The 20,088-nt window shown below is 43.8% G+C and overlaps 2 protein-coding genes across 2 annotated transcripts; both read right to left on the bottom strand.

Moving 5' to 3' along the window:
* Positions 1–273: 273 nt before the first annotated feature.
* LOC127292475 (histone H4) lies at positions 274–797 on the bottom strand. Its single transcript, XM_051321879.2, has one exon. It carries the CDS (start codon positions 730–732, stop codon positions 421–423), a length of 312 nt encoding a protein of 103 aa, XP_051177839.1. The 5' UTR covers positions 733–797; the 3' UTR covers positions 274–420.
* A 10,351-nt stretch (positions 798–11,148) lies between these two features.
* Positions 11,149–11,873, bottom strand: LOC127348360 (mavicyanin). The gene is made up of 2 exons (XM_051374409.2): positions 11,669–11,873; positions 11,149–11,528 (listed from the first exon to the last, which is right to left on the bottom strand). Exons 1-2 carry the CDS (start codon positions 11,838–11,840, stop codon positions 11,239–11,241), a joined length of 462 nt encoding a protein of 153 aa, XP_051230369.1. The 5' UTR covers positions 11,841–11,873; the 3' UTR covers positions 11,149–11,238.
* Positions 11,874–20,088: the final 8,215 nt, after the last annotated feature.

The following is a 20,088-nucleotide window of genomic DNA, read 5'->3' as shown; positions in this document are numbered from 1 at the left end:
TATGTTGACCGCAGACCATATAGGGTCCTCTGCTATGCTAACGTGTACAGCTACATGACTGAACCTTATGAAATGATGGCAAGCTTCAGATTCATGATTCCAGTTACAGATTTCAGTGAATGAAGTTTGAAACCAAAACACGGATGACACACCGAACAGTGACTGAAGCTTAGGACTCCCAAGCACTAAAACCAAGCATCGCGGAACAGGTCAGTCAGATGCATTTCTACGTTTCTATTCACCGGTTTCATTCTAACACAGCTACAAACGAAATTTGCAGCAACACCAGATCTATTCATTCATTCATATGCAACAGATTCGACCACAGATTACAGGCTACCGACCCCCAATGAACGAAACTCTACCAGATCTAAAGCATCAGACATCCAGGAGAGAACACCCTAGGAATCTTCTTGAGGCTCAGCCTCCGAAGCCGTAGAGGGTGCGTCCCTGGCGCTTGAGGGCGTAGACGACGTCCATGGCGGTGACGGTCTTGCGGCGGGCGTGCTCGGTGTAGGTGACGGCGTCGCGGATGACGTTCTCGAGGAAGATCTTGAGCACGCCGCGGGTCTCCTCGTAGATGAGCCCGGAGATGCGCTTCACGCCGCCACGGCGAGCAAGGCGGCGGATGGCCGGCTTGGTGATGCCCTGGATGTTGTCGCGGAGGACCTTCCGGTGGCGCTTGGCGCCGCCCTTGCCGAGACCCTTGCCTCCCTTGCCGCGGCCCGACATTGCTGACGATGGGAGGAGCTCGAAGAGGATGAGATGGAGATGGTTGGGGAATTTTGTTTGCTGTGTGTGAGGTGGAAGCGCGGGGTGTGTGGGGTATTTATGCCAGAGGGAAGCGCGCTTGTGGAAATGGAGGCGTGGCTTCGCGCGTTCGATTTGATATGGACGGGCAAGATTCACGGGCGTGGCAGCAAGGAGGGGCGATCCGCGGGGCAGGAAATCGAGCTACCTGATTGGTTCGCTGGGCAGGGTCTGGATCGCTGACATGCTAAATTTGGTTCACCTATAACAGGCTTGTACAAGGCTGGGCCGGATATCGGAGTGGGCCTTTTTCGAAACTTCCGTGAATCCCAGGCATGGATTCTGCACACAAAAAAATGGCATGGATAATTGCTCCGTATTTGCAGCAGCAATTTTTTTTGGAAAATGATTGGATTCCCTGGGGGCTGCGAGCAACGCAACCCCAGGGTCGAGCGTCGTCCGATGCGGAGCATCGTGTGAACCTCCTCCATCCTCCATCGTGTGACACGTCTCTAGGGACCCACCAAACAGCACGACATCTCCTCTCACTCCTTTTTCCCTACCTTATCTTCTCCCTGGCAAAGGAGGCGGCCGAGACGGAGCAGAGGAGGCCGCCCAGGGAGCCTCCGCACGAGCTCGGGCCGAAGCGCCCCAACCACGAGCCGCCGCACCCCAGCCACTCCCTCCGCCGTGCCCCAGTCATGCTCCGACTGCCGTCGCGCGTCGCCACGAAGGGCCGCCATGGCGCCCCGAGGTCCTCCTCTCCCCGCTGCCAGCCAGGGAGCCTCCCGCACGAGCTCGGGCCGCGACGCCACACTGATGCGCGTGAGACACACGTCTGTTGGGAACCCCAAGAGGAAGGTGTGATGTGCACAGCAGTAAGTTTTCCCTCAGAAAGAAACCAAGATTTATCGAACCAGTAGGAGCCAAGAAGCACGTTGAAGGTTGTTGGTGGCGGAGTGTAGTGCGGCGCAACACCAGGGATTCCGGCGCCAACGTGGAACCTGCACAACACAATCACAGTACTTTGCCCCAACGTAACAGTGAGGTTGTCAATCTCACCGGCTTGCTGTAAACAAAGGATTAGATGTATAGTGTGGATGATCATGTTTGTTTGCGAAGAACAGTAAAGAACAATTGCAGTAGATTGTATTTCAGATGTAAAGAATAGGACCGGGGTCCACAGTTCACTAGTGGTGTCTCTCCCATAAGATAACCAGATGTTGGGTGAACAAATTACAGTTGGGCAATTGACAAATAAAGAAGGCATAACAATGCACATACATATATCATGATGAGTACTATGAGATTCAATCAGGGCATTACGACAAAGTACATAGACCGCTATCCAGCATGCATCTATGCCTAAAAAGTCCACTTTCAGGTTATCATCCGAACCCCTTTCGGTATTAAGTTGCAAACAACAGACAATTGCATTAAGTATGGTGCGTAATGTAATCAACACAAATATCCTTAGACAAAGCATCGATGTTTTATCCCTAGTGGCAACAGCACATCCACAACCTTAGAACTTTCTGTCACTGTCCCAGATTTAATGGAGGCATGAACCCACTATCGAGCATAAATACTCCCTCTTGGAGTCACAAGTATCAACTTGGCCAGAGCCTCTACTAGCAACGGAGAGCATGCAAGAACATAAACAACATATATGATAGATTGATAGTCAACTTGACATAGTATTCAATATTCATCGGATCCCAACAAACACAACATGTAGCATTACAAATAGATGATCTTGATCATGATAGGCAGCTCACAAGATCTAACATGATAGCACAATGAGGAGAAGACAACCATCTAGCTACTGCTATGGACCCATAGTCCAGGGGTGGACTACTCACACATCGATCTGGAGGCGATCATGGCGATGAAGAGACCTCCGGGAGATGATTCCCCTCTCCGGCAGGGTGCCGGAGGCGATCTCCTGAATCCCCCGAGATGGGATTGGCGGCGGTGGCGTCTCTGGAAGGTTTTCCGTATCGTGGCTCTCGGTACTGGGGGTTTCGCGACGAAAACTATATGTAGGCGGAAGGGCAGGTCAGGGGGCGTCACGAGGGGCCCACACAACAGGCCGGCACGGCCAGGGCCCAGGCCGCGCCGCCCTAGTGTGTCGCCACCTCGTGGCCCCACTTCGTTTCCTCTTCGGACTTCTGGAAGCTTCGTGGAAAAATAGGACACTGGGCGTTGATTTCGTCCAATTCCGAGAATATTTCCTTACTAGGATTTCTGAAACCAAAAACATCAAAAAACAGCAACTGGCTCTTCGGCATCTCGTCAATAGGTTAGTGCTGGAAAATGCATAATAATGACATATAATGTGTATAAAACATGTGAGTATCATCATAAAAGTAGCATGAAACATAAGAAATTATAGATACGTTTGGGTCGTATCAACCATCCCCAAGCTTAGTTCCTACTCGCCCTCGAGTAGGTAAACGATAACAAAGATAATTTCTGAAGTGACATGCTATCATAATCTTGATCAATACTATTGTAAGCATATGAGATAAATGCAGCGATTCAAAGCAATGGTGAAGATAATGAGTAAACAAATGAATCATATAGCAAAGACTTTTCATGAATAATACTTTCAAGACAAGCATCAATAAGACTTGCATAAGAGTTACTCATAAAGCAATAAATTCAAAGTAAAGGCATTGAAGCAACACAAAGGAAGATATAAGTTTCAGCGGTTGCTTTCAACTTCAACATGTATATCTCATGCATAATTATCAACATAAAGTAATATAACAAGTGTAATAGGTAAACATGTAAGAATCAATGCACACAGTTGACACAAGTGTTTGCTTCTAAGATAGAAAGAATAGGTAAACTGACTCAACATAAAGTAGAAGAATGACCCTTCGCAGAGGGAAGCATGGATTACTATTTTTGTGCTAGAGCTTTTCATTTTGAAAACAAGAAACAATTTTGTCAACGGTAGTAATAAAGCATATGTGTTCTGTATAAGATATCCTATAAGTTGCAAGCCTCATGCATAGTATACTAATAGTGCTCGCACCTTGTCCTAATTAGCTTGGATTAACACGGATTATCATTGCATAGCATATGTTTCAACCAAGTGTCACAAAGGGGTACCTCTATGCCGCCCGTACAAAGGTCTAAGGAGAAAGCTCGCATTGGATTTCTCGCTTTTGATTATTCTCAACTTAGACATCCATACCGGGACAACATAGACAACAGATAATGGACTCCTCTTTAATGCATAAGCATGCAACAACAGTTAAAATTCTCATAAGAGATTGAGGATTAATTGTCCAAACTGAAACTTCCACCATGAATCATGGCTTTAGTTAGCGGCCCAATGTTCTTCTCTAACAGTATGCATACTCAAACCATTTGATCATGAAAATCGCCCTTACTTCAGACAAGACGAACATGCATAGCAACTCACATGATATTCAACAAAGGTAAAATTTGATGGCGTCCCCAGAAACATGGTTACCGCTCAATAAGCAACTTATTAAGAAATAAGACACATAAGTATATATTCTTCACCACAATAGTTTTTAAGGCTATTTGTCCCATGAGCTATATATTGTAAAGGCAAAGAATAGAAATTTAAAGGTAGCACTCAAGTAATGTACTTTGGAATGGCGGAGAAACACCATGTGGTAGGTAGGTATGGTGGACACAAATGGCATAGTATTTGGCTCAAGGATTTGGATGCACGAGAAGAATTCCTCTCAATACAAGCCTAGGCTAGCAAGGTTATTTGAAGCAAACTCAAGTATAAAAGGTGCAGCAAAGCTCACATATGAACATATTGTAACTATTATAAGACTTTACATTGTCTCCTTGTTGTTCAAACACCTTAACCAGAAAATATCTAGACTCTAGAGATCAATCATGCAAACCAAATTTTAACAAGCTCTATGTAATTCTTCATTAATGGGTACAAGGTACATGATGCAAGAGCTTAAACATGATCTATATGAGCACAACAATTGCCAACTATCACATTATTCAAGACATTATACCATTTACCACATGCGGCATTTTCCGTTTCCAACCATATAGCAATGAATGAAATAGTCCAACTTTCGCAATGAACATTAAAGATAAAGCTAAGAACATATGTGTTCATACGAAACAGCGGAGCGTGTCTCTCTCCCAAACAAAGAATGCTAGGATCCGATCTTATTCAAACAAAACAAAAACAAAAACAAACAGACGCTCCAAGTAAAGCACATAAGATGTGACGGAATAAAAATATAGTTTCACTAGAGGTGACCTGATAAGTTGTCGATGAAGAAGGGATGCCTTGGGCATCCCCAAGCTTAGACGCTTGGGTCTACTTAAAATATGCAGGGATGAAACACGGGGACATCCCCAAGCTTTGACTATTCACTCTTCTTGATCATATTGTATCATCCTCCTCTCTTGACCCTTGAAAACTTCCTCCACACCAAACTCAAAACAAACTCATTAGAGGGTCAGTGCATAATTCATATATTCAGAGGTGACATAATCATTCTTTACACTTCTGGACATTGCACAAAGCTACTGAAAGTTAATGGAATAAAGAAATCCATCAAACATAGCAAAACAGGCAATGCGAAATAAAAGGCAGAATCTGTCAAAACAGAACAGTCCGTAAAGACGAATTTTTTAGAGGCACCAGACTTGCTCAGATGAAAATGCCCAAATTGAATGGAAGTTGCGTACATATCTGAGGATCACGCACGTAAATTGGCAGATTTTTCTGAGTTACCTACAGAGAACCATACCCAAATTCGTTACAGCAAGAAATCTATTTCTGCGCTGTAATCCAAATCTAGTATTGACTTTACTATCAAAGACTTTACTTGGCACAACAATGCAATAAAATAAAGATAGGGAGATGTTGCTACAGTAATAACAACTTCCAAGACTCAAATATAAAACAAAGTGCAGAAGTAAAATAATGGGTTGTCTCCCATAAGCGCTTTTCTTTAGCGCCTTTCAGCTAGGCGCAGAAAGTGTGAATCAAGTATTATCAAGAGATGAAGCATCGATAGAGGAGTTTGGAGTTTTCTCAACTATACATGTTATCTTATCTATGTAAGTTTCAGAGGCTCCTTTTTCATTACTCTTAGGCTTGCTATTCTCATCTAACAAATTTTCAGGAACAAGCCAATCATAATTCTTTTCTAGTGCCTCGAACATTCCTACGAGCTTGCAAGGTATTGTTGTCTTAATTTTCCCACCATCATTAACATTATTAGTGTACTTTATTCTATCAATGTCCATCTTTTCAAGGGTACTAGCAAAGTTGGTATAAGAGCCAAGCATCTTATAATTAATAAAGACCTTTCTAGCCTCTCTTGCTACACCACCAAATTCTTTAAGAAGGGTTTCTAAAACAAAACCTTTCTTTTCTCCTTCTTCCATATCACCGAGTGTAAGAAACATATGTTGAATTATAGGATTGAGATTAACAAACTTAGTTTCCAACATGTGTACTAAAGAAGCAACAACAATTTCATAAGTAGGAGCAAGTTCTACCAAGTGTCTATCTTCAAAATCTTCAGCTCTACTAACATGAGTGAAAAAATCTTCTATATTATCTCTTCCAATTATAGACCCTCGGCCTACCGGTATGTCTTTTAGAGTGTACTTAGGAGGAAACATGATTAAATAAACAAAAGGTAAATAAAGTAAATGCAAGTAACTAATTTTTTGTGTTTTTGATATAGAGAACAAGACAGTAAATAAAGTAAAACTAGCAACTAATTTTTTTGTGTTTTTGTTTTAGTGCAACAAACAAAGTAGTAAATATAGTAAAGCAAGACAAAAACAAACTAAAGAGATTGGAAGTGGGAGACTCCCCTTGCAGCGTGTCTTGATCTCCCCGGCAACGGCGCCAGAAAATAGTCTTGATGCGCGTGAGACACACGTCCGTTGGGAACCCCAAGAGGAAGGTGTGATGTGCACATCAGTAAGTTTTCCCTCAGAAAGAAACCAAGGTTTATCGAACCAGTAGGAGCCAAGAAGCACGTCGAAGGTTGTTGGTGGCGGAGTGTAGTGCGGCGCAACACCAGGGATTCCGGCGCCAACGTGGAACCTGCACAACACAATCACAGTACTTTGCCCCAACGTAACAGTGAGGTTGTCAATCTCACCGGCTTGCTGTAAACAAAGGATTAGACGTATAGTGTGGATGATGATGTTTGTTTGCGAAGAACAGTAAAGAACAATTGCAGTAGATTGTATTTCAGATGTAAAGAATAGGACTGGGGTCCACAGTTCACTAGTGGTGTCTCTCCCATAAGATAACCAGATGTTGGGTGAACAAATTACAGTTGGGCAATTGACAAATAAAGAAGGCACAACAATGCACATACATATATCATGATGAGTACTATGAGAATTAATCAGGGCATTACGACAAAGTACATAGACCGCTATCCAGCATGCATCTATGCCTAAAAAGTCCACTTTCAGGTTATCATCCGAACCCCTTCCGGTATTAAGTTGCAAGCAACAGACAATTGCATTAAGTATGGTGCGTAATGTAATCAACACAAATATCCTTAGACAAAGCATCGATGTTTTATCCCTAGTGGCAACAGCACATCCACAACCTTAGAACTTTCTGTCACTGTCCCAGATTTAATGGAAGCATGAACCCACTATCGAGCATAAATACTCCCTCTTGGAGTCACAAGTATCAACTTGGCCAGAGCCTCTACTAGCAACGGAGAGCATGCAAGAACATAAGCAACATATATGATAGATTGATAGTCAACTTGACATAGTATTCAATATTCATCGGATCCCAACAAACACAACATGTAGCATTACAAATAGATGATCTTGATCATGATAGGCAGCTCACAAGATCTAACATGATAGCACAATGAGGAGAAGACAACCATCTAGCTACTGCTATGGACCCATAGTCCAGGGGTGGACTACTCACACATCGATCCGGAGGCGATCATGGTGATGAAGAGACCTCCGGGAGATGATTCCCCTCTCCGGCAGGGTGCCGGAGGCGATCTCCTGAATCCCCCGAGATGGGATTGGCGGCGGCGGCGTCTCTGGAAGGTTTTCCGTATCGTGGCTCTCGGTACTGGGGGTTTCGCGACGAAGACTATATGTAGGCGGAAGGGCAGGTCAGGGGGTGTCACGAGGGGCCCACACAATAGGCCGGCGCGGCCAGGGCCCAGGCCGCGCCGCCCTAGTGTGTCGCCACCTCGTGGCCCCACTTCGTTTCCTCTTCGGACTTCTGGAAGCTTCGTGGAAAAATAGGACACTGGGCGTTGATTTCGTCCAATTCCGAGAATATTTCCTTACTAGGATTTCTGAAACCAAAAACAGCAGAAAACAGCAACTGGGCTCTTCGGCATCTCGTCAATAGGTTAGTGCCGGAAAATGCATAATAATAACATATAATGTGTATAAAACATGTGAGTATCATCATAAAAGTAGCATGGAACATAAGAAATTATAGATACGTTTGGGACGTATCACACACCCACGCGCCTCCGTGCCCCCGCGGCCCAGCCACTCCCGCTTTCGTGCTGCATCCATGCTCCGGACGCCGTCGCACGCCGCCACGATGTGTGGCCATGGCGCTATGAGGTCCGCATCCCGCATATCTCTGGAGCACGTGCGAGCTCCCCTACCGCGCCGTCTACACCATCCACGCCGCCATCCCCAGATCCCCTCCCACTCACCTCTCCCCATCAGCAGAGGTCGTGGTCGCAAGCAGTGTTGGCCGTTGAGGAGCGCAGGGACACCAAGGCGGGGCTCCGCTAGGAAGCTGCTGCTGGCAAAGGGGTGCTATCTTGGCGGCATATGGCGATGCTACCAACCGCAGTCGAAAGCGCTACCTTGTGCGCCTGTTGTTGCTACCGGCGGAGGTCGGCGTTGCTACCTTGGCGTCTAGCAGTGCTACCGGGGGAGGGTGGATTTTGCTACCTTAGATGTCCGACGTTGCTACCGACGGTTCTGGGCGTTGCTACCTTTAGTATAGAAATTTTGCTACGAGGTCTGTTTTGATACAATAGCAATGAACTCGCCAGAGACCTTTGTAAAAAATGTTGTGATGCTTTTTTTTTGCTATAATTGTTTTGTTGTTTTGCTACTTTAGATAGAAATTTTGCTACGAGGGTCTCCGGTGAGGTCTTCATCAATTTTTCCGATGATATTGGTTTTTGCTACATTAGCACTTTTGTTTTGCTACAATAGCATAATTCTTTTGCTACGAGCTCTCCGGTGAGTCAGTCTTTTTATTTGATTTCGTGACTGAACCGTTTTTTGCTACAATGTAGCAAAAATGGTTTTTTTTTGCTACCGTGAGGTTTTTTTTGCTACATTCAGTAAAAACAGACCTGGCCATCCAAGATGGCCGATCCGACGGCTGGCGATCCGGGGGCTGGGAAATCAGATCCCCCGGGGGACGCCTAGTTTCGAGTAACCTCTCAAGGAGAGCAGGACGGTGCTGAAATGAGGATATGTATTTTTCAAAGAGGTGGAATGGATTTTTACGAAACCGCCGCCATATATGGACGCGGTGCAAATATTGGTTGGTCAGATATTTGATGGACACGGTAGAGGATATGTTATTGCCGATATCTGATGGATATGGAATATCCTACCTGCTTGCGGGTGATTCGAGACTCTCACATAGGATAATCTGACCCAAAGTTGTGCAGGATACCTCTCTTGCTACGCAATAATATTGTTATTGTTGCACGGCTGCACTATCATTGATTACCGTTGTTTCTTATCATTACCATATCAGTTTGCTTTTGGATGCTTATGAATTGGTGTTAACGGGTAAGTTGCTCTGTTGTGCGAAAAAAGTGCACAATTTTGGCCAAAGTCTAGTGTCCACTACTTCATTTAAGACTATATCAAGGACATTTTATTAAAAATTATAAAAACAGATACATATGTAAGATATATGTAAGATATTTGATGAACATGTGAGGATACTACTAACACATTTTCTGGAACATACTGGGAAGTTATTTTGATGTGTAACGATAAATATTAACGCGAATACCATTAAACATGCCATACTGCATTAAGTTGTGCATGCTGACATAGACTGGTATAGCGACAAGAAAAACTTACGGTGGGATATGTTTGTTTCCCTTACCAAAATTTACGGTCAACTCATCTTCACAAAATAATTTATAAGATATCCCAATCTAAATTACTAAAACCTAAAATTTATATGGAAATATTTGCTTTCAATTGGGCACAAGTAGTGACAAATAATGGTACCTATAACAAACATTATGTCTTAATATTTAGCAACAATGTTAATTATATAGTATGTATATAATGACATACAATCTATGTTGTAGCGAGATAATAAAGTTCGGTACAAATAGGTGTGAAATCCTTGATTATAATATGCAGAGTTGCCTGCAAATGGAGAAATATAGCCTAATTTGGTCTGGGGCTTAGTAGCAATTATATTGGCCCTATTTAGATTTCTAAGAAACCCCAGTCGCCTGTCTACAAAAATGCTACTTGACGGAGCCATGGTGGCGCAATAAGCTCGCAATTGAAAAGTAGCTCATGTCCGAGCCGTTTGAATATATCATAACCCCCAGTGAAACTCCTACCACAATTTCTCCCACAACCACTCATGTCATTTTAAAAGAGCCACATTAATTGAATAAGTGGCCTCACCACCAGATCACTACCAACTCCCCAAGTTAGAAAAAGGCTAGCCACGAGGTTGGCGTAGAGAGGAGTGATTGTTGTGCATCATTAATGCCTAAATATTCAGAAATAATGCATTATATGTTTTATATATATATTTGACAATTTTAAATGAGCTATTCGTGAGTTACTCGCGAGTTTTGCGAGTCGAACCGAGTTTTAAATTTGAACTAGATTGTTAAACGAGTCAAGTCGAGCTAAATCGATTGCTGACCGAGCTTTAGCGAGTCGAGCTGAGCTGGCTCGGCTCGGCTCGAATTCCTGCCGTACTCTAATGGTTGTGCCGGTACATGTAACCTTGACAGCTAAACTTAAAATTATGAGAAAACCTTACACCTTTGTGTTTGACGTCTATATTAGATTTGTTTTTTGATGGACATAGGAGGTGACTTTTCATTAAACAAGAGAGAAAATTGTATAATGGCTAAAGAAGCCCATGTCAGTTTGTTTTAGGCTTCATTTAGAACAGCACAAGATTATATTAGAAAATCCTTTTAATTGATTTGCTCTTGTGCTTTCCTTTTGTTTTTGTTCATGGTAGCTTGTTTTTTATTCTTGTTCTTGTTATGGAACTCAGCCTGCTGGTTTCCCTGTCTAGCACTTTCTGCAACTTTATGGGGAAACAATTGAACGGCGCAATTTCGAGAATTTTATTGCATGTGTTGAGCATGAATCAAAACAATTACAATATCGGTATGATATGGAAAACATTATCATTACACTTGGAAACACACGAATGGGCGTCATAGTTGGTTTTACAATGCGAAAGGCAGGTGATCACCACTTGGAAACGAAGGGCCGCCTGGACTTGTGATGGGCAGACGACGACGGAGCAGGAGCAGGAGCAGGCGAAGGAGCGTCCGCCGCGATGATGGTGACGTTGAGCTTCATGCCCATCTGGCAGTGCTTGCCCACGGCGCAGATGAACCACCTCCTCCCCGGCTTCTCCAGCTCGACCAGATCGCTGCCGGAGCTCCATGCGCCGAGGCCTTTGGTGTTGTTGCACGCCTTGAAATCAGGTCCGGTCACCTCCACCACGTTGTGGTTTGCCTTGTTGTAGTTGAACACTGCAGAGAGCAGGCACGCGTCTCGACGAATCAGTTGAAGTTAAGGATCATTTTACTAGCAGAGCAGTCGCAAATTCATCAAATGTGCAGCGTTCTTATGCTCTGCATTCTGCATGAGCAATGAGAATTCGAGTTCTTACCTAGCGCGTCGCCGACTCTGAACTGCTTGCTCTCGGACCAGGCGGTGTAGTCGAACCCGAGCGTCCACCCGCTGCCGTCGCCCACGGGGTGGACGACGGCCGAGGCCAGTGCGGGGAGGAACAGCACGGCGATGGCAGCCGCCACGGCAAGCATTTGATTGTTGGAAGCCATGGAAATTGTCGAGGCACGGAAACTGAAACTGAAACTGAACTGCAACTACTTCTTGGTAGTTCCTCCTTACTGTGATAGCAAGCATATGTCTGCATCGTTTTATAGAGATTTCGATCTTCTCCGTGTCGACGCACATGGAAGAAATGGCCAAGACGGGCGTGGAGCTCTGCATTGGAGTGACCAACGGAACGATGGAGGCATCGATAGAAAGCAGGGACAATCAGGTTGACGCGGTCTTTAGCTAGTTTTCTTTCCGGCTCTCCGACCGCGTGTGCATTTGCGAGCGTACATGACGTGCCTGGCCAGACAAATGTGCGACTGACGGGGCTTGCGATGCCGGCGTGCAGTGCACCGCCACTCGATCGGCCGGAGGCACACTGCTCGGTTTTACAAAATTTCTATGCAGTCTACATCTCTATCTAGTTTTGATTTATGGGCTCTGTTCGGCGTCAGCAGCATCCGAACCCGTAAAGGTAGAATTTATCAAAGAATTTGCATATGATCAAAGAAATGACACAATCAACGAAAAGTGCTTTTAGCACACGAGCTCCAGTGCTCTCGCTCAGTTAAAAAAATAAAAAAATGTTTTTACAAGTTATAAAAAATTATGAAAATAATTCAGTAGATTACCAATGATACATCCCACAATCATGGAAAATCCCAATCCAAAATTCGTTTTATTTTGACCTGGACAAAAATGACAAATTCTGATACGTTTTGGAGATTTGAAAATGACTACTCAGATCTACAATTTTATCATTTTTGTGTAGCTCAAAATATTAAGTACTTGAAATTAATTTTTTGCCCGTTTGTGGGATACATCATTGACTATGTGTGGATTTTTTTCCAGAATTTTTTACAACTCAAAACTATTATTTTTATTTTTTTAAAAAAAACGAGATTACTGGTGCCCATGTGCACCAAATCTCTGTCCCACAATCAAATGCAAACAACTCATGCATAGTTCATAGTGTAGACAGCAAATGACACAATCATAGCAAATAGTTCATAGTTCACCATCTTCTCTCACCGCCGGCATCAAACCGAGGTTGGCCCGCCGTGATCATTATCGCCACCGCCTCCATGAGCTAGTCACCGAAGCACCACCACTTGCCGCTTCGAGCTAGTCTTCATCTCTCCATGATCTCCGCCGAGGCACCACTCCATTGTTGCTCATTCATGTTCTTTGTGTTCATCATCATGATCTCCCTCTCTTCGGCCAATAATTGCTTTATTGCTTTGATCTTCTTCCCGTTGATCCTCATCTCCTCCAACTTGGCCTTGTTTCTTGCTTCCTCTCGATCGGTTGGCTTCAACTTTGGCAAGACTCACCTCTTTCTTCTTCTCGATGATGACAAGCTTGGTCTCCAAAGTCTTGGCCGCTATCACCTCCTTGGACTTAATCATTTGATCAAACTTGTCCCTCAACAATGCTGCCTCCCCATCGAGCTTGAGCCTCTCTTTGCCCTTCTTGTTTCCCTCCGGCTTGTCATTGTTTCGGCCCTCCTTCTCGTCCTCGGTATCGTCGAGCGCAACCATTGTAGGGTGCTACTTCTTCGTTCCTCAATTGCCACTTGGGGAGGTGTTGAAGCACATCAAAGCAATGACGCATGGTGAAGCTCTTGCCCTTGTTGTCGGTCATGTATCTGTACCTCGCATCGGCAATATGGTCCTACATTAGCAAAACCAAACACAAATCGTTAAAATGTGGTCACCAAAGCAAAACTAAAATTGCACAAACAAAAAATGCGAGCAAATTCACTCACATATTCCTCCACAGTTGCGTTGCTAGGAGGATTCGACACCACTTGATCCATTGTTGCTGCCCACCGGCTGCAGGCCGACGCGTCCCAACATCCTTGGAGGGATCGGTACATGCGATCGACATGATGGCAAACGCACGACATCAATTTATGGAATTTGTCCTCGATGCGTTGCCAATACCGTTTCCCGGTTTGATCGGTGTCGGGGACTGCGTCCATCCCCACGGAGGCCCAAGCCCGGCACAAGGTCGCGTCTTCTATTTCTGTGTAGTTGTTCGTTCGTCTCTTATTCCTCTTTCCATCGGCCTCAACCTCGACCACACCCTCGTCCCCTTTATCTTCTTCCCCTTCTTCCCCTTCATATGCGTAGTCCTCATCTCCGCCCAACCCAGCGTCGAACGGAGCTAGTGGAGTAATGTTTACCTCGTCTAACATCTCCATGTACGCGGCGTTGTCGTTCCTAACAGTACATAGCCTCAATATCTACTCGCAATTAAAACCAAGGAAGAGTTGTAATTTGTACATTGTTGACCCGTCGTCGAGCATGTCCTGGGCGACGTTCGCGGTGGCTTCCGGTGGCGGCGGCGGGAAGGGGAACGGAGGCGGGGCGCCACAGCTTGTCGTCGCCTTCGCTTTCGTCCATTCCGGCGCCGAATTCTTCGGTCTAGCGCGGGATTCCTTCGGATTCGTTGCGACCGCCGGGACAACAGCGCTGGCCGCCGCGGCACCGGCTTGCGGGACCACATGCATTCCCGCGCGCCGCCGCTTCACCATGCTCGTCGACGAGACCATGGTAGCAACGTCCGCGGGGGTCGCGGGAGTCGCCGGAGTGGTTGGTGTAGCGGCGGAAGCTCCGGCCACCGCAGGAGAGGGTGGCGGGGCCTGCGAGCTATAGCAACGGCGGCCGGATGGGTCGATTCGAGACTCATGGTGGAGAGATCAAACAACGGTGGCGCAAAGGAAGGTGAGGGCGCGCAGATTGGCAGCGGCGGTTGGGAGGAGGTGAAACTTCCCTCGCGCGCAAACTAGGGATTGTGTTCGGGCTACGTTCGGTTCGCTCCATCGGCCCCTACAAATAGTGGCCGAGTAGGGGTTTCGGTCTCGGCCTGAAAAATATTTTTCGGTTTTGGCCTGTTTACGGTATCTGATCTGCCGCCCGCCGACCTTGGACGCCGCCCTCCGCCGCCTGACCCTGGACGCGTGATACGTCTCCAACGTATCTATAATTTCTTATGTTCCATGCTAGTTTTATGACAATACCTACATGTTTTGTTCATACTTTATGATGTTTTGATGCGTTTTCCGGAACTAACCTATTAACGAGATGCCGAGGTGCCAGTTCCTGTTTTCTGCTGTTTTTGGTTTCAGAAATCCTAGTAAGGAAATATTCTCGGAATTGGACGAAATCAATGGCCAGCATCCTATTTTTCCACGAAGCTTCCAGAACACCCGAGAGACAGCAGAGAGGGGCCACAGGGCTACCAGATGATAGGGCGGCGCGGCCAGGGCCTGGGCCGCGCCCCCCTATTGTGTCACCGCCTCGTCAGCCCTCCGACTCCGCCTCTTCGCCTATAAAAATGTCCCTGACCTAAATCTTCGAGACGGAAAAGCCACGGTATGAGAAACCTTCCAGAGCCGCCGCCATCGCGAAGCCAAGATCTGGGGGACAGGAGTCTCTGTTCCGGCACGCCGCCGGGACGGGGAAGTGCCCCCGGAAGGCTCCTCCATCGACACCACCGCCATCTTCATCACCGCTGCTGTCTCCCATGAGGAGGGAGTAGTTCTCCATCGAGGCTAAGGGCTGTACCGGTAGCTATGTGGTTAATCTCTCTCTCTGTACCCCAATACAATGATCTCATGAATTGCTTTGCATGATTGAGATCCATATGATGAGCTTTGTATCACTATTAGTCTATGTGCTACTCTTGTGCTGTTATTAAAGTAGTCCATTCCTCCTTCACGGTGTAATGGTGACAGTGTGTGCATCGTGTAGTTCTTGGCGTAGGTTATGATCATAATCTCTTGTAGGTTATGGAGTTAATTATTACTATGATAGTATTGATGTGATTTATTCCCCCTTCATAGTGTAAAGGTGACAGTGTGTATGCTATGTTAGTACTCGGTTTAAATTGCAAAGATCTATTATGCTCTAAAGGTTACTTAAACATGAATATCGAATGTTGTGGAGCTTGTTAACTCCGGCATTGAGGTGCTCTTGTAGCCCTACACAACGAATGGTGTTCATTATCAAACAAGAGTATATGTAGCACAAAGGAAGAGAACTTATTTATTTATGTGATCAATGTTGAGAGTGTCCACTAGTGAAAGTATGATCCCTAGGCCTTGTTTCCAAATACTGCAATCATCGCTTGTCTACTGTTTTACTGCATCTTTACTTCCTGCAATATTACTACCATCAATTGCACGCCAGCAAGCACTTTTCTGGCGCCGTTACTACTGCTCATATTCATTCATACCACTTGTATTTCACTATCTCTTCGCCGAACTAGTGCACCTATACATCTGACAAGTGTATTAGGTGTGTTGGGGACACAAGAGACTTCTTGTATCGTGATTGCAGGGTTGCTTGAGAGGGATATCTTTGACCTCTTCCTCCCTGAGTTCGATAAACCTTGGGTGATTCACTTAAGGGAAACTTGCTGCTGTTCTACAAACCTCTGCTCTTGGAGGCCCAACACTGTCTACAAGAATAGAAGCACCCGTAGACATCAAGCACTTTTCTGGCGCCGTTGCCGGGGAGGAAAGGTAAAAGGCACTCATACTTCGGTCCCAGGTAACTAAGTACTTTTCTGTTGCCGTTGTGTGTGCGCTCGAAGCTATTTCCTTTAGATCCTGCAATTGCATCTTTTTGTCTCTTGTTTTACACTAGTAAGGCTTAATGGAAGACAACAACAAAATGAGAGATCTTTATGAACTTTATCTTGAATTAGGACATGATGTGTCTGAAGAGAAAATTAAAAAACCCATGGAACTTATGCATGCTAATGGGAATGTTATTAGTATGAATGCTTTGAACACCATTGTTGCTAATGCTATGGAAGAATTTAAGCTTGGGGAGGTCGGTTTTGATGAAAATGATCTCTTTAGTCCTCCGGGTATTGAGGAGAAAGTTTATGTTGATTATGATATGCCTCCCATATATGATGATTATAATGATAGTGGTCTTTTGGTGCCGCCTACTATGGAGGATAAGTTTAATTATGATTATACTATGCCTCCTACACTTGATGAGAATAATAATGATAGCTACTTTGTTGAATTTGCTCCCACTACAACTAATAAAATTGATTATGCTTATGTGGAGAGTAATAATTTTATGCATATAGCTCATGATAAGAATGCTTTATGTGATACTTATATTGTTGAGTTTGTTCATGATGCCTCTGAAAATTATTATGAGAGAGGAAAATATGGTTGTAGAAATTTTCATGTTACTAAAACACCTCTCTATATGCTGAAATTTTTGAAGTTACACTGGTTTTATCTTCCTATGCTTGTTACTTTGCTCTTCATGAACTTGTTTATTTACAAGATTCCTATGCATAGGAAGCATGTTAGGCTTAAATGTGTTTTGAATTTGCTTCTTGATGCTCTCTTTTACTTCAACTCTTATTTCTTGCGAGTGCACCATTAAAATTGTTGAGCCCATCTTAATGGCTATAAAGAAAGAACTTCTTGGGAGATAACCCATGTGTTTATTTTACTACAGTATTTTTGTTTTATATTTGTGTCTTAGAAGTTGTTACTACTGTAGCAACCTCTCCTTATCTTATTTTATTGCATTGTTGTGCCAAGTAAAGTCTTTGATAGCAAGGTTGATACTAGATTTGGATTACTGCGCAGAAACAGATTTTTGTCTGTCACGAATTGGGGCAGGGTTCTCTGTAGGTAACTCAGAAAAAACTGCCAATTTACGTGCGTGATCCTCAGATATGTACGCAACTTTCATTCAATTTGAGCTTTTTCATCTGAGTAAGTCTGGTGCCACTTTAAAATTCGTCTTTATGGACTGTTCTGTTTTGACAGATTCTGCCTTTTATTTCGCATTGCCTCTTTTGCTATGTTGGATGGATTCCTTTGTTCCATTAACTTCCAGTAGCTTTGGGCAATGTCAAGAAGTGTTAAGAATGATTGTGTTATCTCTGAACATGAGAGTTTTTGATTATGCACTAACCCTCTAATGAGTTGTTTTGAGTTTGGTGTGGAGGAAGTTTTCAAGGGTCAAGAGAGGAGGATGATATACTACGATCAAGAAGAGTGAAAAGTCTAAGCTTGGGGATGCCCCCGTGGTTCATCCCTGCATATTTCAAGAAGACTCAAGCATCTAAGCTTATGGATGCCCAAGGCATCCCCTTCTTCATCGACAACTTATCAGGTTTCTTCTCTTGAAACTATATTTTTATTCGGTCACATCTTATGTACTTTACTTGGAGCGTTTGTTTGTTTTTGTTTATGTTTGAATAAGTTCATCCTTGTGTAGGAGAGAGACACGCTCCGCTGGTTCGTATGAACACATGTGTTCTTAGCTTTTAATGTTCATGGCGAAGGTTGAAACTGCTTCGTTCATTGCTATATGGTTGGAAACAGGAAATGCTTCTTGTGGTAATTGGTATATGGTCTTGAATAATTTGATACTTGGCAATTGTTGTGCTCTCATAGATCATGTTTAAGCTCTTGCATCATGTACTTTGCACCTATTAATGAAGAACTACATAGAGCTTGTTAAAATTTGGTTTGCATGATTGGTCTCTCTAGAGTCTAGATATTTTCTGGTTAAGGTGTTTGAACAACAAGGAGACGATGTAAAGTCTTATAATGCTTACAATATGTTCATATGTGAGTCTTGCTGCACCGTTTTATACTTGAGTTTGCTTCAAACAACCTTGCTAGCCTAGCCTTGTATCGAGAGGGAATACTTCTCATGCATCCAAAATCCTTAAGCCAACCACTATGCCATTTGTGTCCACCATACCTACCTAGTACATGGTATTTCTCCGCCATTCCAAAGTAAATTGCTTGAGTGCTACCTTTAAAATTTCTATTCTTCATCTTTGCAATATATAGCTCATGGGACAAATAGCCTAAAAACTATTGTGGTATTGAATATGTACTTATGCACTTTATCTCTTATTAAGTTGCTTGTTGTGCGATAACCATGTTTCTGGGGACGCCATCAACACTTTGTTGAATATCATGTGAGTTGCTATGCATGTCCGTCTTGTCTGAAGTAGGGGCGATTTACCACTAGTTGAATGGTTAGAGCATGCATACTGTTAGAGAAGAACATTGGGCCGCTAACTAAAGCCATGATTCATGGTGGAAGTTTCAGTTTTGGACAAATATCCTCAATCTCATATGAGAATATTAATTGTTGCTAAATGCTTATGCATTAAAGAGGAGTCCATTATCTGTTGTCTATGTTGTCCCGGTATGGATGTCTAAGTTGAGAATAATCAAAAGCGAGAAATCCAATGCGAGCTTTCTCCTTAGACCTTTGTACATGCGGCATAGAGGTACCCCTTTGTGACACTTGGTTAAAACATATGTATTGCGATGATAATCCAGGTAATCCGAGCTAATTAGGACAAGGTGCGGGCACTATTGGTATACTATGCATGAGGCTTGCAACTTGTAGGATATAATTTACATAATACATATGCTTTATTACTACCGTTGACAAAATTGTTTCTTGTTTTCAAAATAAAAGCTCTAGCACAAATATAGCAATCAATGCTTCCCTCTGCGAAGGGCCATTATTCTACTTTTATGTTGAGTCAGTTCACCTATTTCTCTCCATCTCAAGAAGCAAGCACTTGTGTGAACTGTGCATTGATTCCTACATACTTGCATATTGTACTTATTATATTACTTTGCATTGACAACTATCCATGAGATATACATGTTACAAGTTGAAAGCAACCGCTGAAACTTAATCTTCCTTTGTGTTGCTTCAATGCCTCTACTATGAATTTATTGCTTTATGAGTTAACTCTTATGCAAGACTTATTGATGCTTGTCTTGAAAGTACTATTCATGAAAAGTCTTTGCTATATGATTCAATTGTTTAATCATCATCTTTACCATTGCTTTGAATCGCTGCATTCATTTCATATGCTTTACAATAATGTTGATCAAGATCATGTTGGTAGCATGTCTCTTAAGAAATTATTCTTGTTATCGTTTACCTACTCGAGGGTGAGTAGGAACTAAGCTTGTGGATGCTTGATACGTCTCCAACGTATCTATAATTTCTTATGTTCCATGCTAGTTTTATGACAATACCTACATGTTTTGTTCATAATTTATGATGTTTTGATGCGTTTTCCGGAACTAACCTATTAACGAGATGCCGAGGTGCCAGTTCCTGTTTTCTGCTATTTTTGGTTTCAGAAATCCTAGTAAGGAAATATTCTCAGAATTGGACGAAATCAATGCCCAGCATCCTATTTTTTCACGAAGCTTCC

This window comes from Lolium perenne, chromosome 4 (assembly GCF_019359855.2).
Source record: "Lolium perenne isolate Kyuss_39 chromosome 4, Kyuss_2.0, whole genome shotgun sequence".
Lineage (NCBI taxonomy): Eukaryota > Viridiplantae > Streptophyta > Magnoliopsida > Poales > Poaceae > Lolium > Lolium perenne.
This window is presented reverse-complemented; position numbering and strand designations above follow the sequence as displayed.